The sequence below is a fragment of the Liolophura sinensis genome, chromosome 13, assembly GCF_032854445.1.
Source record: "Liolophura sinensis isolate JHLJ2023 chromosome 13, CUHK_Ljap_v2, whole genome shotgun sequence".
In the NCBI taxonomy this organism is placed as follows: Eukaryota; Metazoa; Mollusca; class Polyplacophora; order Chitonida; family Chitonidae; genus Liolophura; species Liolophura sinensis.
In genome coordinates, this window is record NC_088307.1 from 18,448,344 (window position 1) to 18,463,669 (window position 15,326).

The 15,326-nt window shown below is 41.0% G+C and overlaps 1 protein-coding gene across 1 annotated transcript; it reads right to left on the bottom strand.

Annotated features, from left to right (window-relative positions):
* Positions 1-1,828: 1,828 nt before the first annotated feature.
* LOC135480945 (uncharacterized) lies at positions 1,829-15,066 on the bottom strand. Its single transcript, XM_064760877.1, has 5 exons — positions 15,061-15,066; positions 13,383-13,524; positions 12,334-12,444; positions 6,101-6,291; positions 1,829-3,616 (listed from the first exon to the last, which is right to left on the bottom strand). The coding sequence occupies exons 1-5, from the start codon at positions 15,064-15,066 to the stop codon at positions 2,345-2,347; spliced, it is 1,722 nt and encodes a 573-aa protein (XP_064616947.1). The 3' UTR covers positions 1,829-2,344.
* Between the last annotated feature and the right edge of the window lie 260 nt (positions 15,067-15,326).

Sequence of the window (15,326 nt, forward strand, 5' to 3'; positions counted from 1 at the left end):
AAATTCACCCTGGACTTTCCCGGCAGGGAGAAGCTTCCGTCGAGGCGGTAAATGATAGAGGTGTGTGTCCAAGATGAGATACCACAGCTTCATTTTACATTCTCAGGAATGGACTACATCACAAATTGGCTTGGTGTATGCCGACAGCCATTTTGTGTTCATAGAAACCCGACGCTTAGCTATGTCACTTCATATTTAGAGTTACCCCCCTTCAATAAAAATGTCGTCTGTTTGAAACACAGGCTCGATAAGTTGACGATGTTGGCGGATTAAGGAATGGCTTAGTGCATGTAGCATGAATATTAGGGAATGTGAAATAAACTTGCCACGCCAAGAATGTGCTACAACTGGCTGTGTAAGCGTAATTGCCACAAGTTCTACCAATGAGCTGCTCTCGACATGGCGATAGAGAAGAAAAAAAAACACGTTTCTATGGAAATTTAATTTGTAATCAACCTGGCCCGTTTCCTCAATTAAGATAGACGGTGATTTTTTCATGAATTTGAGCAGGGGATTCGTCCTTGCGCGTCAACAGAGACTCGGCCTTCCTGGTTACAGGAGGACGCGGAAGGTCAGTGAGTTGATTACTTGCTCCCATCGATTTTTACTTTCATCCATTAAAATGAAAGAAAATAGACATTAAAGTGTCAGTAGAAATGCTACCGGAAACTATTCCTGAAACTACCTTCACAGTTCTCGTCTAGAATTCCTTCAGTGTATTAAATGCATTCAAATCTTTAACCTATATATGGTGGTCTTTACAAACCAATTTTGGTGTCAAATGAGTCCACAATATTTTCCCCGCAAAATTCCTGGTACTAAATTTTATGATAGGTACACGTGCAAATTTCCTCCTCCAAAAAAAAAAAAAAAAATCAGAGAGGGTTATAAAACATCCTTGGCATCCAAATTATCGACATGGTTCGTAAAGATCAACTTGGAAATCGAATAATTCTAATTTAGCCATTAATTAATTGGAAACGCTTAAATAATAGAAGGTAATTGCAGATACAATTCTTTTTTCTCTTTTTTCATGACGCCAAATTTTATTTCTTCTTCTCTTTCTTATTCAAGGAGGCGAACTTTCATTTTAACCGTTGAATTGTTCACTAAAGAATTGCAATAGGGCAGAGATGTCACCATTATCTCGAGACTGTTTGGGAAAGTTTGGGAAAGTGAAAAATGGACCATATATCTCTTTTAAAACATGTACGAACTCCAACAGAATCGTCTTCTTTCAGAGTCGTCTTGTGCAGTAATCGTTAAGAGACAAAGTGGTATTATGCGAGATTGAACTCCCAGTGCCGTTATATGAGACCCCTAATGCATCCCTATCTAATAAAAATTAAAACTCGAGTATAAATAAAATCAGAAGAAAATACATGCGACCTTATGAAAGCGTTAATTTAATCAGTGAATTCTTAATGCCATATATGATCTGCACATATTGATAACTTTAAAGGAAAATAAAACCCTAAACAGAAGTGTATGCCAGAAGAAAAGCTATTAAACACTATTCTAAAAATAGTTCGATCTGTATTTTCTTTGCAAACCGAGTAAACAAAGGTCTTAAACATCAGACTCTGTGGATATCAATGACGTCAGATCCAAAGATCCACTCCGAGAATGCATTCGTGTATTTCGAATTCTGACCTTTAGCACTCTGTGTGTGTGTCTCAAGTGGCAAATCCATGGTCTGATCATGTCCCTGGTCGGGAAAGAACACCTCAGCTTCTAATGTTTCAATTGCATTTATTGGCTTAAAAAAAAAAAAACAAGTCGAATTCTGTTTTCCTGTACTTTGTTTAATGTTCTAATTCATCTGACATAGGTAGCGGTTGTACGGAACATTTTTATAACTCTAAGCAGCAGCTGTACGGTGCATTTTGATAACTTTAAGCAGCGGTTGTACGGTACATTTTGATAACTTTAATCAACAGTTGTACGTTTGCATTTTGAAAACTTTATTCAACAGTTGTACGGCACATTTTCATAACTTTAAGTAGCGGTTGTACGGTGCATTTTGATAACTTTAAGCAGCGGTTGTACGGTACATTTTGATAACTTTAATCAACGGTTGTACGTTTCCATTTTGAAAACTTTAATCAACAGTTGTACGTTTGCATTTTGAAAACTTTAATCAACAGTTGTACGTTTGCATTTTGAAAACTGTAATCAGCAGTTGTACGTTCGCATTTTGAAAACTTTAATCAACAGTTGTACGTTTGCATTTTGAAAACTGTAATCAACAGTTGTGCGTTTGCATTTTGAAAACTTTAATCAACAGTTGTACGGTGCGTTTTCATAACTTTAAGTAGCGGTTGTACTGTACATTTTCATAACTTTAAGCAGCGGTTGGGAGGTCGTATTTCGCAGCTGCAGCGAAGAACATTCCAGCCTTTCTCCAGCCGTTCTGAGACCCTCCCCAGCCCATATGAAGGTACATATCGTACTCGGTGGCTGAGCGCCATTTGGCACAACTTCCAGTCCCGCTCGGTGTCGCTTCGGAGATGCACGTGCGGGACCGGGTGACATGGTGGCGATAACGACTGGCGACTGGGTAGTGCTGGGAGAAAACGCCATCAACGCGTATACCGACGACGGTGGGCCAGCCGGACTGGATAAACTGGATCATGTTATCACGGAACTTGTCTTCATACACGCCCACGTCGCTTAGTAACCAGTCGTGATGAGCTTCTATGGTCGGGTTGGCACCGCTGAGCCTGTCTTTGAAGTAATCGACAACATCGTCCATTTTCCACTGCGGCGTCGCACCTTGGTCTCCGATGCAGAAAGTTCCCATGATGCCGTTGAGATGTTCCGTGTAGTGTTTCAAGGTAGCTGTGTTCCTTGATGGCGCTACGCAGCTGTTGTTACCCTCGTTTCCGGTGGGACCACATCGCCAGAGGGCCTGGGGTTGGGTACCATATTTCTGCGGATTCCCGTGAGACCGGCGGTCGAAGTACCCGAAGATCATGGCCCAGGAGACCGGCCCGCATCCCACATAGCAGTGCCTGTCAGACAGCATGTGTTGGTCATACTCAGGAAAATAAGACTCATCAGCTATCGCCATGGTGGCAGGAGTGGTCAGTCTTCTGTCTCTTTTGTGTAGATCCAACCCAAATCTCCGCACGTATATTCTGCCATCGGGAAGAAGCGTCTCCACTTGGAAGCTCAGCTCTTTTCCAGCCAGTGAATAACCGGGCCAGCGCGGGTAGATCGTGAGGTACGACAGCCCATGTGCACCGGAAACCACTTTTGATCCGTCAACGACGTAGAGGTCATTTAGGGAACAAAGTTTCAAAATGTCACAAAGTATTTTCTGTCCTTCATGGCGATCATCGTTAACTGAATGAGATGCGTATATGACCTTGACTTTCGACCCGAATACAATAGGCAAGCGAACCGTTTCTCCGATCAAAATCCCTTCCTCTGTTTCGTTAGACTTTCTGATAGGGCGATCGCTGTTGAAAAGGTGCTGGTATTGGGACGAGTACACAGTCGACGTATTCCAGATACCGATTTGGCTAACGGCGTCTTTGACGTGGTTCCAGTGTGTTTTTAGAACATGATACTTGATCTCGAGGAACCTGTGTAGCCCTTCAATACTCTTGTCCTGAAAAATAATTTATTTATTTATTTGATTGATATTCAAGGTGATTAGGAATTTTTATATTTATACAACTACGGTCAGTTTATAGAATGTCGGAAATTTGCATGCCCTGGCTTACACCAACAGCAAGCTACTGGTTAATTTATCCACATGGGACAGAGACACCGGTAGAGCAAGCTCGATTCAATGCTCGAACTTTATGTAAGACTACCGGATCGCTTACTGCCATCAAGGCTCCGAGGACAGCGGAGGCGGAGAAATCTTGGGGATTCGCTAATCTAGCCTGTGCGTCGAAACACACATTCGTACACCAGCCGTCAACCACTAAGGACGTTCCAGGTCAATATTTGCAAGGTCAATTCTTAAGACGACGTATAACACAAACCCCGAAAGAAGTAAGAAAGTATATAAAGTATGAAAATAGGGCGGAATCATGCAAAGAGAAGCAGCTAACAGTTTTCAGTGATGTTGGAAAGACGCAAGGCATGTTTTAGGTGACTCAGTGAAATCAGTGTTCAAATCGTGTACCATGCTAGAATATCAGTTGTCCATAACAAAATATGTATCGTCGCTTCGCTTTGATTACAAGTGTTCAGGTATCCAAAGTGGTAATCTAATTGAACACGGTGAATATACTGGCCTTAGGCTCAGGTTAAGCGGTCAAAGACTTGGACTGAACCAAAGAATCGTGAGTCCAAGCAATTCAATGATAAATATCTTAATCATATTGCTGGATTTTTCTTGAATGCATCAGTTATAACCATCAATCAATCCGATCAATTCAAAAGCTTTTAACAACGCTTTCCCGTTAGCTGGTTGGACAAGAAATAACCTGACGTATCGTGGAAAGAGACAATGGATCCAGGTCAGGTAGCAACTGATCAGTCACTTGGTGAAGCTTTATAGGTCATGAGGTGGAGAGAGCAGGGAATCTGTACAGGCGATTTTCCCATCTGCCCAGCTCTCATGACAGATTCTTGGTCACAGAGACATTTAATCCCCAACCAGATAATCGATTATTACCCATAGGGGCAAACAGTGGTAGTCACGATCTCGGCTAGGGGTCAGTTGGTGCAGGAGTCCACAGAACAAAGGGTCAGAGTGTTATAATTATGTTTAATTCTGCTTAACCGGGGGGCCTCCGTCGTCTAGTGTCTAGCGTGCAAGCGCAGCACAGTGACCCAGGAGAATCCCACCAATGCCATCACTGTGAGTTTAAGTTCAGGTCATATACTGGTTTCCTCTCCGATTGTTCCAGCAGTCTGCGGATGGTCGCGGGTTTCCCCTGGGCTCCGCACGGTTTCCTCCCACCATAATGCTGCATGGCCGCTGTCGTATAAGTGAAATACTGTTGTGTGGCGCAATACCCCAATCAAATAATTGTAATTCCGTATACATACATTTATATTCTTTTGTATACACGTTTTAACGAGGGGGCAGGGTGAAAGACAAACTGTTTGCAGGATATCGTAGCCATTGTGAATTTGCTGGCGCATTTAATTCTACTGCAACAGCAACGATACACAAGATTCTCGGCCAGTGCGCTTATATTGAGAATTTAAACCTAGCACCAAAGAATCTGAAATTCTGTTTTATAACAAGAGTATAGCCTTGTTTGAAGCAGCATAAAGTTCAGCCTACAACATTTTCCAACCTCAAAATCCGAAAAATTGAATATTCTTTACAATTCTTTTAAAAACGATATGTCTATTTAGCATTGTGGAATAAGGATGGGACTGACCGCTCTTCACGCTGATCTGTTTAAGTATAATATTATCCCAGATCGGTCGTGTAACTATTGTCCATGTCCTAACGAAACAGCCTATCATTTTCTAATAGCGTGCCCACACTTTGCCGCTCCTGGGAAGCATATGCTTGTAGACATAGCAAAAATCATGTGTCCAGGAGTTCACCAATCTTTACTTTTGGCTGATTCACTGATTTCCAAATACCTACATAAAGTATTACTTTTCTGATCTAAAGATTTGGTAATCTTAGATAACATTAAATTATTTCAAACCATCCACAATTACCTCCTGGTCACCAACAGATTCAGCCATTAATACAAATGATGTTCGCAAATGATGTTATATTTTACTTAATATGCTAGTATGCATGTATGTACAGGTACATTTACTTATGTAGACAATACTATTTATTTATTCCAAACAAAGGTTTAACCATTTAATCTGTAAACGGTCAAATTTTTTATTGTGAAAATCTGTAAGGCTGAATTCTTGCGCTTATTTCACTTTATTCTATTTTATTACTATATAATTGTAAGATATTTGTAAGATTGTAAGCAGATATTATTTTCAAAATATCATTTTTCAAATGTTGTAAATAAATGTAAATAAACTTGTTGAGGAAAACCCCTTGTGGCCACTGGCCGTGGGCAATCCTCTATAAATAAATAAAGCATTAAATTAAATTAAACGTCCATGAATGCTGGTAAAAACGTGCATCGTAACTTCAAGCAAGACTTACCGCTGTTGTTGATTGGATGAAAGGGTCATGTGACGTTGCGGATATCCTCCCAGTCTCGTCTTCGCACATCAGAATGCCACCGGGCGATAGCATGTAATACTTTGCGCATGCGTTTCCCAGGCTTTCAGCCCGAGCATCAAGAATGGCGGTTGGCGATGGAATCTTACCCTCCATGACAATTCTGTAGTCGCCTATAAACATGAACACACACAACCATTTCACTTACGTATTTCGATGTGATAAAAAATATTAAAAAAATTTAAAGTTGAAATAATTGAAGTTATGGAAAATGTAGTAAAATGTTGCATTTACAACAGGTTGTGGATGGAGAGAGACCCTACATGACATCCCAGGACGTGTATAAAATCACGTAGCATGATGGAAACGTGAGATCAGTACAAGAGAAGATTCCGGAAGTACTTAATTTAAGTTAATAACCTGCTCGTGATCGAATTAGGGCTGACATAATCGGATCCAGCTGGAGTGGAAGAAAAAAAAAACGCTCTACCACGTTAAAAGTCTAATTTGTCACAATGCCAAGTCACTAAAAGATGCCATCATGCGATCACATAGACCACAGTTTTGTTTCTTTTAACCAGTCGGCTATATTCAGCTATCTGTAAAATCGGTCTTATTCCCTACCAAATTACCTTTTGTCAGTAACACGTAACAACACAAGCTCTGCACATGAATATGTTAAAAGCCCATATTCTCGCACAGAAAATAAATTAAGAACACTTTTCTAATTCACAATATCGGACTGCATGAGCCCGGTTTCGACCGCAGGAATTCATTGTCTCGGGTGACGTCTTAATTATTGAAAAAAACGTGGTAGGCTTGTGGTGTTACGTGTTACTAACGAAAGACAATATTACAGGAACAGTAGGGGTACGTGTATATTACAGGGACAGTACGGGTACGTGTTTATTACAGGGACGGTAGGGCTAAGTATATGTTACAGGAACACTAGGGGTACGTGTATATTACAGGAACAGTAGGGGTACGTGTATATTACAGGAACAGTTGGTCTACGTGCATATTACAGGACTAGTAGGGCAACGTTTATATTACAGGAACTGAAGGAGTACGTGTATATTACACTAACAGTAGGGGTACGTGTATATTACAGGAACATTATAGCTACGTGTATATTACAGGAACATTAGGAGTACGTATATATTACACTAACGTTAGGGGTACGTGCATATTGCAGGAACAAGAGGGTATGTGTATATTACAGTAACAGTAGGGGTACGTGTATATTACAGGAACAAGAGGGTACGTTTATAGTACAAGAAAAATACTGTTCCACGTACGTCTTAAAGCTGAACACAGACTGACACGAGAGAGACACAGCGCTGATTGGTCAATGCTTTGACAAATGTGCCATAGTTGGTCCATTCATGTACTCCATTGATGATTGCTCCAAGATCACTTTTGTCCAAACACCACTCACCAAATAACTTACAGATTTTTGACAAAGTCCATTAATTGATTGGCTGACTGATTGACTGGCTAACTCATTGACTGAAAATGACTGATGCTAAAACTTACAGCTTGGTTGACTCAAAATGGTTACTGCTAAAACTGACCGCTTGATTGACCCAAAATGATTCCTGCTAAAACTGACCGCTTGATTGACTCAAAATGATTCCTGCTAAAACTGACCGCTTGATTGACTCAAAATGATTCCTGCTAAAACTGACCGCTTGATTGACTCAAAATGATTACTGTTAAATCTGACCGCTTGATTGACTTAAAATGATTACTGCTAAAAATGACGGCTTCATTGACTGAATAGGATGGATGCTAAAAGGGACCGATTTGACGACTCTTGCATACATGACTTTTGTTTTACAGTTGTAGCGGTTTACTTCAATTGTTTCTAGCTGATCACAGGGCAATTTGTTATAGAGCAAATTTATTGGTATTGATTCCAGGATATGTCGAATCTTCACTGTTTGCACTCGCAAAACTGTACAAACGAGACACCAGCGATTGACATCCAGTTAACATCTAGTCAAGGGAAGGATTGTTCATCTTCACCAGAGCAATAGACCGATATTACGTGTAAATACATGAGCTTTTTACGTTGTACCAGATATAACGTACCGGATATCGACCTCAGCCTGGGCGAACTAGCCTTGACCTATACACAACTGTGCAAAGTGCCAAGGAGCCGGGTGTTCAAAACGGTAGCATAGACTTAACATATATATTTCACTTTCGTCTTAATGCATATGGGACAAACTGGTTGTTCAAAAGTTAGTTTAATTACTGATAAGCCAGTCTGAAGCCCTCATCTCAGCTTCATACCAGTAAAAAGTAAATATCAATTCAGTCTGGACTACTGTTAATGCCAGGCTTATTCATCACTTGTATGTTAAATACATGTATAACTATAAAAATGTTAAATTCAAAATTCTGGCAGTGTGGAGGAGGAAAAGCATGTGCTTATGGGGTAAGGATAACGCTTTCAAAACTGTTCAACATTTTTTAAACTGACGTAAATCAGCAAACGTTTAAAACTACTATTATGTTCTAGCCCTTAAACAATTGGTTTAATGTTTTAAAATGTTGGCAATCATATTTTACTGCAGCTAACGTACGGTTTTAACAGTTTAAGAAGGTAATACAGTTTTGATTTAATTATTTTTTTTTTTTTTTATTTTTTTTTTTTATTTATTTATTTGATTTGTGTTTTATGCCGAATATTTCACTTATACGACGGCGGCCAGTATTATAGTGGGTGGAAACCGGGCAGAGCCCGGGGAAAACCCACCACCATCCGCAGGTTGCTGGCAGACCTTCTCACGTACGGCCGGAGAAATACAGTTTTGAACACGGTTGTTGTCTGGAACTGAAGTCAGGGCAATATAACTAAACATGCACAGCATAGAGAGTAAAACCAGAGCAGCAAGGACAATATGGTAGCTTGCACTCGTAACCGTAGAAATACGCCCTATTGTCCATTTACCTCAATCTGGATTTCATTCTGACTGTTCATGTAAATGCATAAATGGTAGCAATTTACACACCCCGTAGAACCATTGCTTAAGCGGTATCAAGTAAACAAATGCAGTTATATTAATTGTAAAAGTTTTAGTAGACAGAATAATGCTAATGTCATTCTTAAGTCTTGGTGCACTTTCCAACACCATGTTATAAACCGTTATAAACCTTCATCCTTCAGTTGACGAGTTCGAATCAAGGCTCCGATATGTAGTAATGTGCAATGGTGTCCTTCTAGTTCTGTCCGGTTTCTTCACTCATGTAACGCGGTCAAACGTGTCCATGATGCTATGGCAATTCGTCAGTATCATATACTGTTCGTAATTAATGATCACCTTTGGTGACCAGATGATGAGTCGAGGATGCTCTAATGGTGATCAGATGATGAGTCGAGGATGCTCTAATGGTGACCAGATGATGAGTCGAGGATGCTCTAATGGTGACCAGATGATGAGTCGAGGATGCTCTAATGGTGATCAGATGATGAGTCGAAGATGCTCTAATGGTGGCCCCTCCTCGCTTTGCGTTCAGCATGAAGGGGATAGTGCAACGACTAGTCGACCCGTATCAATATATTGGCTCTGGCGGGACGGCTTACTTAACTTCGGTAAGTCGTCTCACTGAAGCAGCACTAGATAAAAGAGCGGTGGAAATCTGTCCTGCAACAAGGAGGCACATTACATACACCCTATGGATTCCTTCGTCGTCATGTGACTGAAAAATTGATGAGCACGACGTTTAACCCCAAGCACTCACTCACTCACTCTAATGGTGACCAGATGATGGGTCCTAGATGCCCGTATGGAGACAAGATGATGGGCCCTAGATGCCCTTGTGTTGATCATATGATGGTTCCAAGATGCCCTTGGGGTGACCGGATAATGGATCCAAGATGCCCGTATGGAGACAAGATGATGGGTCCAAGATGCCCGTATGGAGACAAGATGATGGGTCCTAGATGCCCGCATGGAGACAAGATGATGGGTCCTAGATGCCCGTATGGAGACAAGATGATGGGTCCTAGATGCCCGTATGGAGACAAGATGATGGGTCCTAGATGCCCGTACGGAGACAAGATGATGGATCCTAGATGCTCTTATGTTGATCATATGATGGTTCCAAGATACCCTTAGGGTGACCAGATGGTTCCAAAATGCCCTTATGGTGACCAGATGATAGGCCATTGGTGCTCTTATGATGATTGGATGATAGACCCATGATGCCTTTACGTTAATTCGATGATAGACTCATGATGCCTTTACCATGGTCAGGTGATTGGCCCATGATGCCTTTTATGATGATAGCATCAGAGGCCTATGATGTCCTTACTGTGATATGACGATCCCATAATGATCAATGGTACCCTAATGTGACAGGCTGATATGCCCATGTTGCCCTTATGATGCATGATGCCTTAATGTGGGCAGATAATAGCCCGATGGTGCCCTAATGATGACCGATTGACACGCTAACGGTGCCCTCATCGCTACAGCATGACCGTGATACTCTTATTAATTATCTGATTATATGCCTATACTCCCCTTAAGCTGATGGAAAGATAGGCCCACGATGTCCTTATGATAATCGGGTTATATACCAGTGTTGCCCTTATGGTGATAGGATAATAAGCCTCTTGCCCTTGCTGTAATCTTATGATAAGCAGGTTGGAGCAAGGTTAGACCATGTAGGGTTTAGCATATACAGGACATCTCCCCACACAGTATTCCTGGAAAATATCATTGATGGGTTATAGCTATAGTCCAATGTCCTCCAAGGCCGTATTTCCACTTTTCACTTAACCTCTTTCTTGTCTGATTTGGTGTGAATTCCACTGACCTGTTTATATGCAGTGCATGATATGTAATACACTGCACAAAAGCATATATATGGTACCATCGGGTCTGGATGTGATATGTTTATGTGGGCTTTAATAGATGATTGACGTTATTAGAATTAAGGGAATGCCAGTAGCAAATTGCCTCGCATCGTGTGGTCAATAGGTCTCAGCTGTCTTAATTGCTTTATGGTATAAAGTCCTTGAGATCTGATCAGGTAACAGATGAAATCTCTCCAATTCCGTTACACAAGCAAGTATGGCAAGGACCCGACAAACGCAGGTCAAGAAAAAAAGTAATATATAGGTACCAATAGAGCATACGTCAGGTGGAATAACCGGCAGAGAAATTATGCTGGTATGTTAGTGACATTCAGATATGCTCCATATTTTCTTCTACTGTATATATTGAACTGCAGTTTGTAAGTTTCATTTGTCTTTCAATTCAGCGCCGATAAAAGAAAAATGCACAACATTTTTCATTTAAATAAAATTAAAATAGAAGAGAATCACTGGCACTGTGTTTCATAGCTGTGTCTAATTAGGGGCTCTGTACTCAACGTCATGTTGGATACATGAACACTTGCACTCAAAGCACATCGGAGATATACATCTTCTGATTAACAGCAACTAATGAACTAGCATGGGGCGCCTTTTGAATACCGGTACTGATTTATTTGATTCACCTTTGACACTCCTTGCGCCCCTCTCATACCATTGAAAACTGTTGACGGTTTCTGTTTGAATCATCTGTCCTATTTCCCTACTTTATATACTGTATTTCTTTATAGCTCTCTGGCTTGTTTGTACTGAATGTTGTTTTGGAAACTGCATCATCTTGTCACGCAGTGACCGCCTATAATGGTTGAGGATTGGTACACGGATGCCTTTTTCGAGGCCGACGATTGGTACACGGATGCCTATTTCGAGGCCGACGATTGGTACACGGATGCCTATTTCCACGCCTATAGACTAATATTATAATCTAGAACCTTTACAACGTCGAATAAGTGAAATAATACCTGGCGATGTTGTACAGCGCGAAACAGGAATGAAAATCAGTCAGATATCTGTTACCATGTGAACTTAAGTCATATCCAAATCAATTTTTGTATACCTTCACATGTGGCAGGAACCCTACCGTGACTGTGGCAGACTGGGTTTTATCCCCACATAAGACAGCACAAGCGTCGATTAAGTTAGCTATTCTTGTCTTCACCATCACGTTATAAAACCAGTACTTAAATCTGTTGACATATAAATTCGATATCCGTCGTATACGTGAAATATTTTTAAGTAGAAGTTTCAACACAAATAAATAAATAAATAAATAAATAAATGAATATGTAGGTAAATAAATATATAAATACAGATCAGGGCCACCTACCTGTACTTGGACCGGAAGATATGACAAGATAATCTCCCTTGTCGGTGACAATCTGCCAGTACGCGGCGTAAGCCGAATCCAAGTCTTTCCGGTAAAGCGGTGTCAACTCAGCTGGAATGAAAAGAAATAAGAGGGCTTAGCTAATTAAATGTTTATTTTCCGTGTTTTGTCTCAGATACAGTACCACAAGTATTAGCTGTATTCTTTGTTGCAGATATGTGATCTGTTTTATTCTTTGCATCTTAGCTTATGCAGAGATACAGTTCTGAATTTACCTTGTACTAACCTGTACTCTTGGCCTTTCTGAGTGTTTTGTCTTCAGCTTGTCCACGTTATACGCTAAGCACATAACGTCACAATTAACATAAATGTTTTTGGCACATCCACAGCAAGCCAAACTTCGCTAACCGTCATTTTCAATTCGAGTCGGCAGCAATCGGCATCGTCCGGCAAAATCATTAAAATTGCGATTTACAACTTGTTTAGAAGTCTTAACATTATCAGTTAAAAATGAACAGAAGGAACTATTAGTAACTTTTTTTGAAAAAAGAAGATTATTTCCACATCGGCGCCATGGAGTCACGTGATTCGAAAATGGTGGTTTGCGAAGCTTGAATACTGTATGAGTAGAAGCGTTCCGCATAATGATCTGATACGACTTCAGAATGACTTTAACGTCACAAGAAACCGGCTTTGACATCTTGCAGGTACCGCAAGCAATACGACCCAGTTCCAGTTCATTGAATGGAGCGGTTCACAGCGGTTAATGTGGAAGCTGAGCTGGGAACATATCCAAGAGATCTCAGAACTATACTTCTTGTGACTTGATTTGTAGGAGTGTCGGCCATGGAACTGAGGTAATTGTTCCTGTATTCCATTTCTTTCCATTACTCCGATTATTTATAATTCAATTTAGAACTCTCGTTGATGGCTCTGCATTATAGGTTCCTGAAATTATAGAACCCTCTTTATTATGTTCCTGAAAATATCTATATAAAGTATACAAGTAACGGTTTAGTGCAAATGGTCTTGACCAATGAAAAACTCACACACTGAGTTCACGCCATTTTCCTCCGCAAACTTCAGGAATGTCGTTTGTGCTTCTGTTGGTAAGTCCGCAACCTCTGTCGCATGGGCCGTTCCTAGCCCGAGGACTAGTGCTAAGGTCAGCAATCTTAACAAAGCCATGTCCTGAAAAATGCACAGTTATACAATATTAGTTCTAACAGAACGTGCATTGTTTTGTTTCATTGCAATCTGGGTGAATGGGGTGGTCTCCGTGACCTAGTGGTTCGCTTGCTCTATGAGTTCAAGTCCAGCTCATGCTGTTCGGTACTGCGTGGGAAGGCCTGCCAGCAATCTGCGGGTGGCTCTGCCCGGTTTCCTTCCACCAGAATGCATGCTGGTTACATTTACCATATATATGGGTCAGTGGGTTCCAGGGGCCTCCGTGGCTCAGTTGATTAGAGCGCTGGCGCAACGTAATTACCCAGGAGCCTCTCACAAATGCGGTCGCTGTAGGTTCAAGTCCAGCTCATTGACTCCCATTCCGGCTGTACGTGGGAAGGTCTGCCTGGAACCTGCGGATGGTCGTGGGTTTACCCCTGGCAGAGCCCGGGGTAAACTAACATTTCACCCTGAAAGGAAAAAAATTCCAGCTTGGCCCAGGATAAATCCACTAATAACGGACGAGCTATGGCTGCCATCACTCTACAGAATAAAGCTATTTCTCGATCTCCACGTCTGAAGGCCGGACATTTGATCAACAACGTCCATAAGCAATAAACAAGATGAGGCTTTTCATAAAATCACAATTTCTTTCTACACCTGCAGTTAAAAAAATAATAACGAGTTGACAAGTCTCGTTTAATCAAGAAACGATGACGTTTTTGAAACAATTGGGTGAAAATACAGACATTGGCCAAATCCAGCACATGAACTTTTGGCCTACCATGTTGAAACGTTACCTTAGCTCCCCAGGTTGACTGCGAAGTGTACGCAGCAATCTTTGGACCATCCAGCGTGAGGTTTTCTCACGGTAACTTCAGCATGGGAATCTACCGTATACCTGGTAAATATCATGTATCTGATGTGAAAATGAGGAGTAATGAAAATTACTTAGGTATATCTTAGATAGCACTTTTTTACCTAATTCTGCTTAAGCCACTGTGCTAGGGGCGTGTAATTTGCTAATACATGTATTTATACTTTTACATGAACATTTAGAATAAAACCCTAACTGACGTAAATTGACAAGAGGCCGTATTTCACCGCTTGCTCTATGCTTTTCGACTTAATAATATTACGAGTTTTCATTAAATTAGTAAACCTTACAGTCTACATGGATACACAGGCGGCAGTGTGATGAATAGTACCTCCTCACATCTGACTTTCGTATGTAAGTCATTTCCAAAAAGCAGGGGTACTGAAATATACAGAATGCAGAAAAAGAAACTTAAGCGAGAAGCAATGTGATAAATGGTAACTCCTAACATCTAACCGGTGAAGGCTCCTTTATTGCAGATCATGCAATGGCGACTCAGGTCCAAGATGTAATGATGATTAGCTTCATTGCTGCCATTGTCCTCATTGCCTCTCTTCTCACTGCTATAACTGGCTGGCTCGTACATCAAGTGGAATTGAACCGTGCATAGTGCATGGACCAGATGCCCAGGTTAACGCTCAAGTTGGGGCATATTCCAAAAGCTTTGAGCCCTGCAACGTTACCTCCATTACCACCTACAACATGGGGGTCTCCTTTTTATCCAGATTTTACGGTAAAAATGATATTGTGATAAGACTTACAGGAGCGTATTGAAAGTTTAGGTGTGCCTTGAGAGTTGGTCAGCTGTGTTTTCTTTCTAAATGATAAGTTTATAAGTAGTTTCATGTGACCTGATATAATCAGGTATGTACTGGGTCAGAGTTCGAATCCCACTGATGCAACATATAGACTGTTTTGTTCTGATTTAACATGAGCCTCATCGACAACT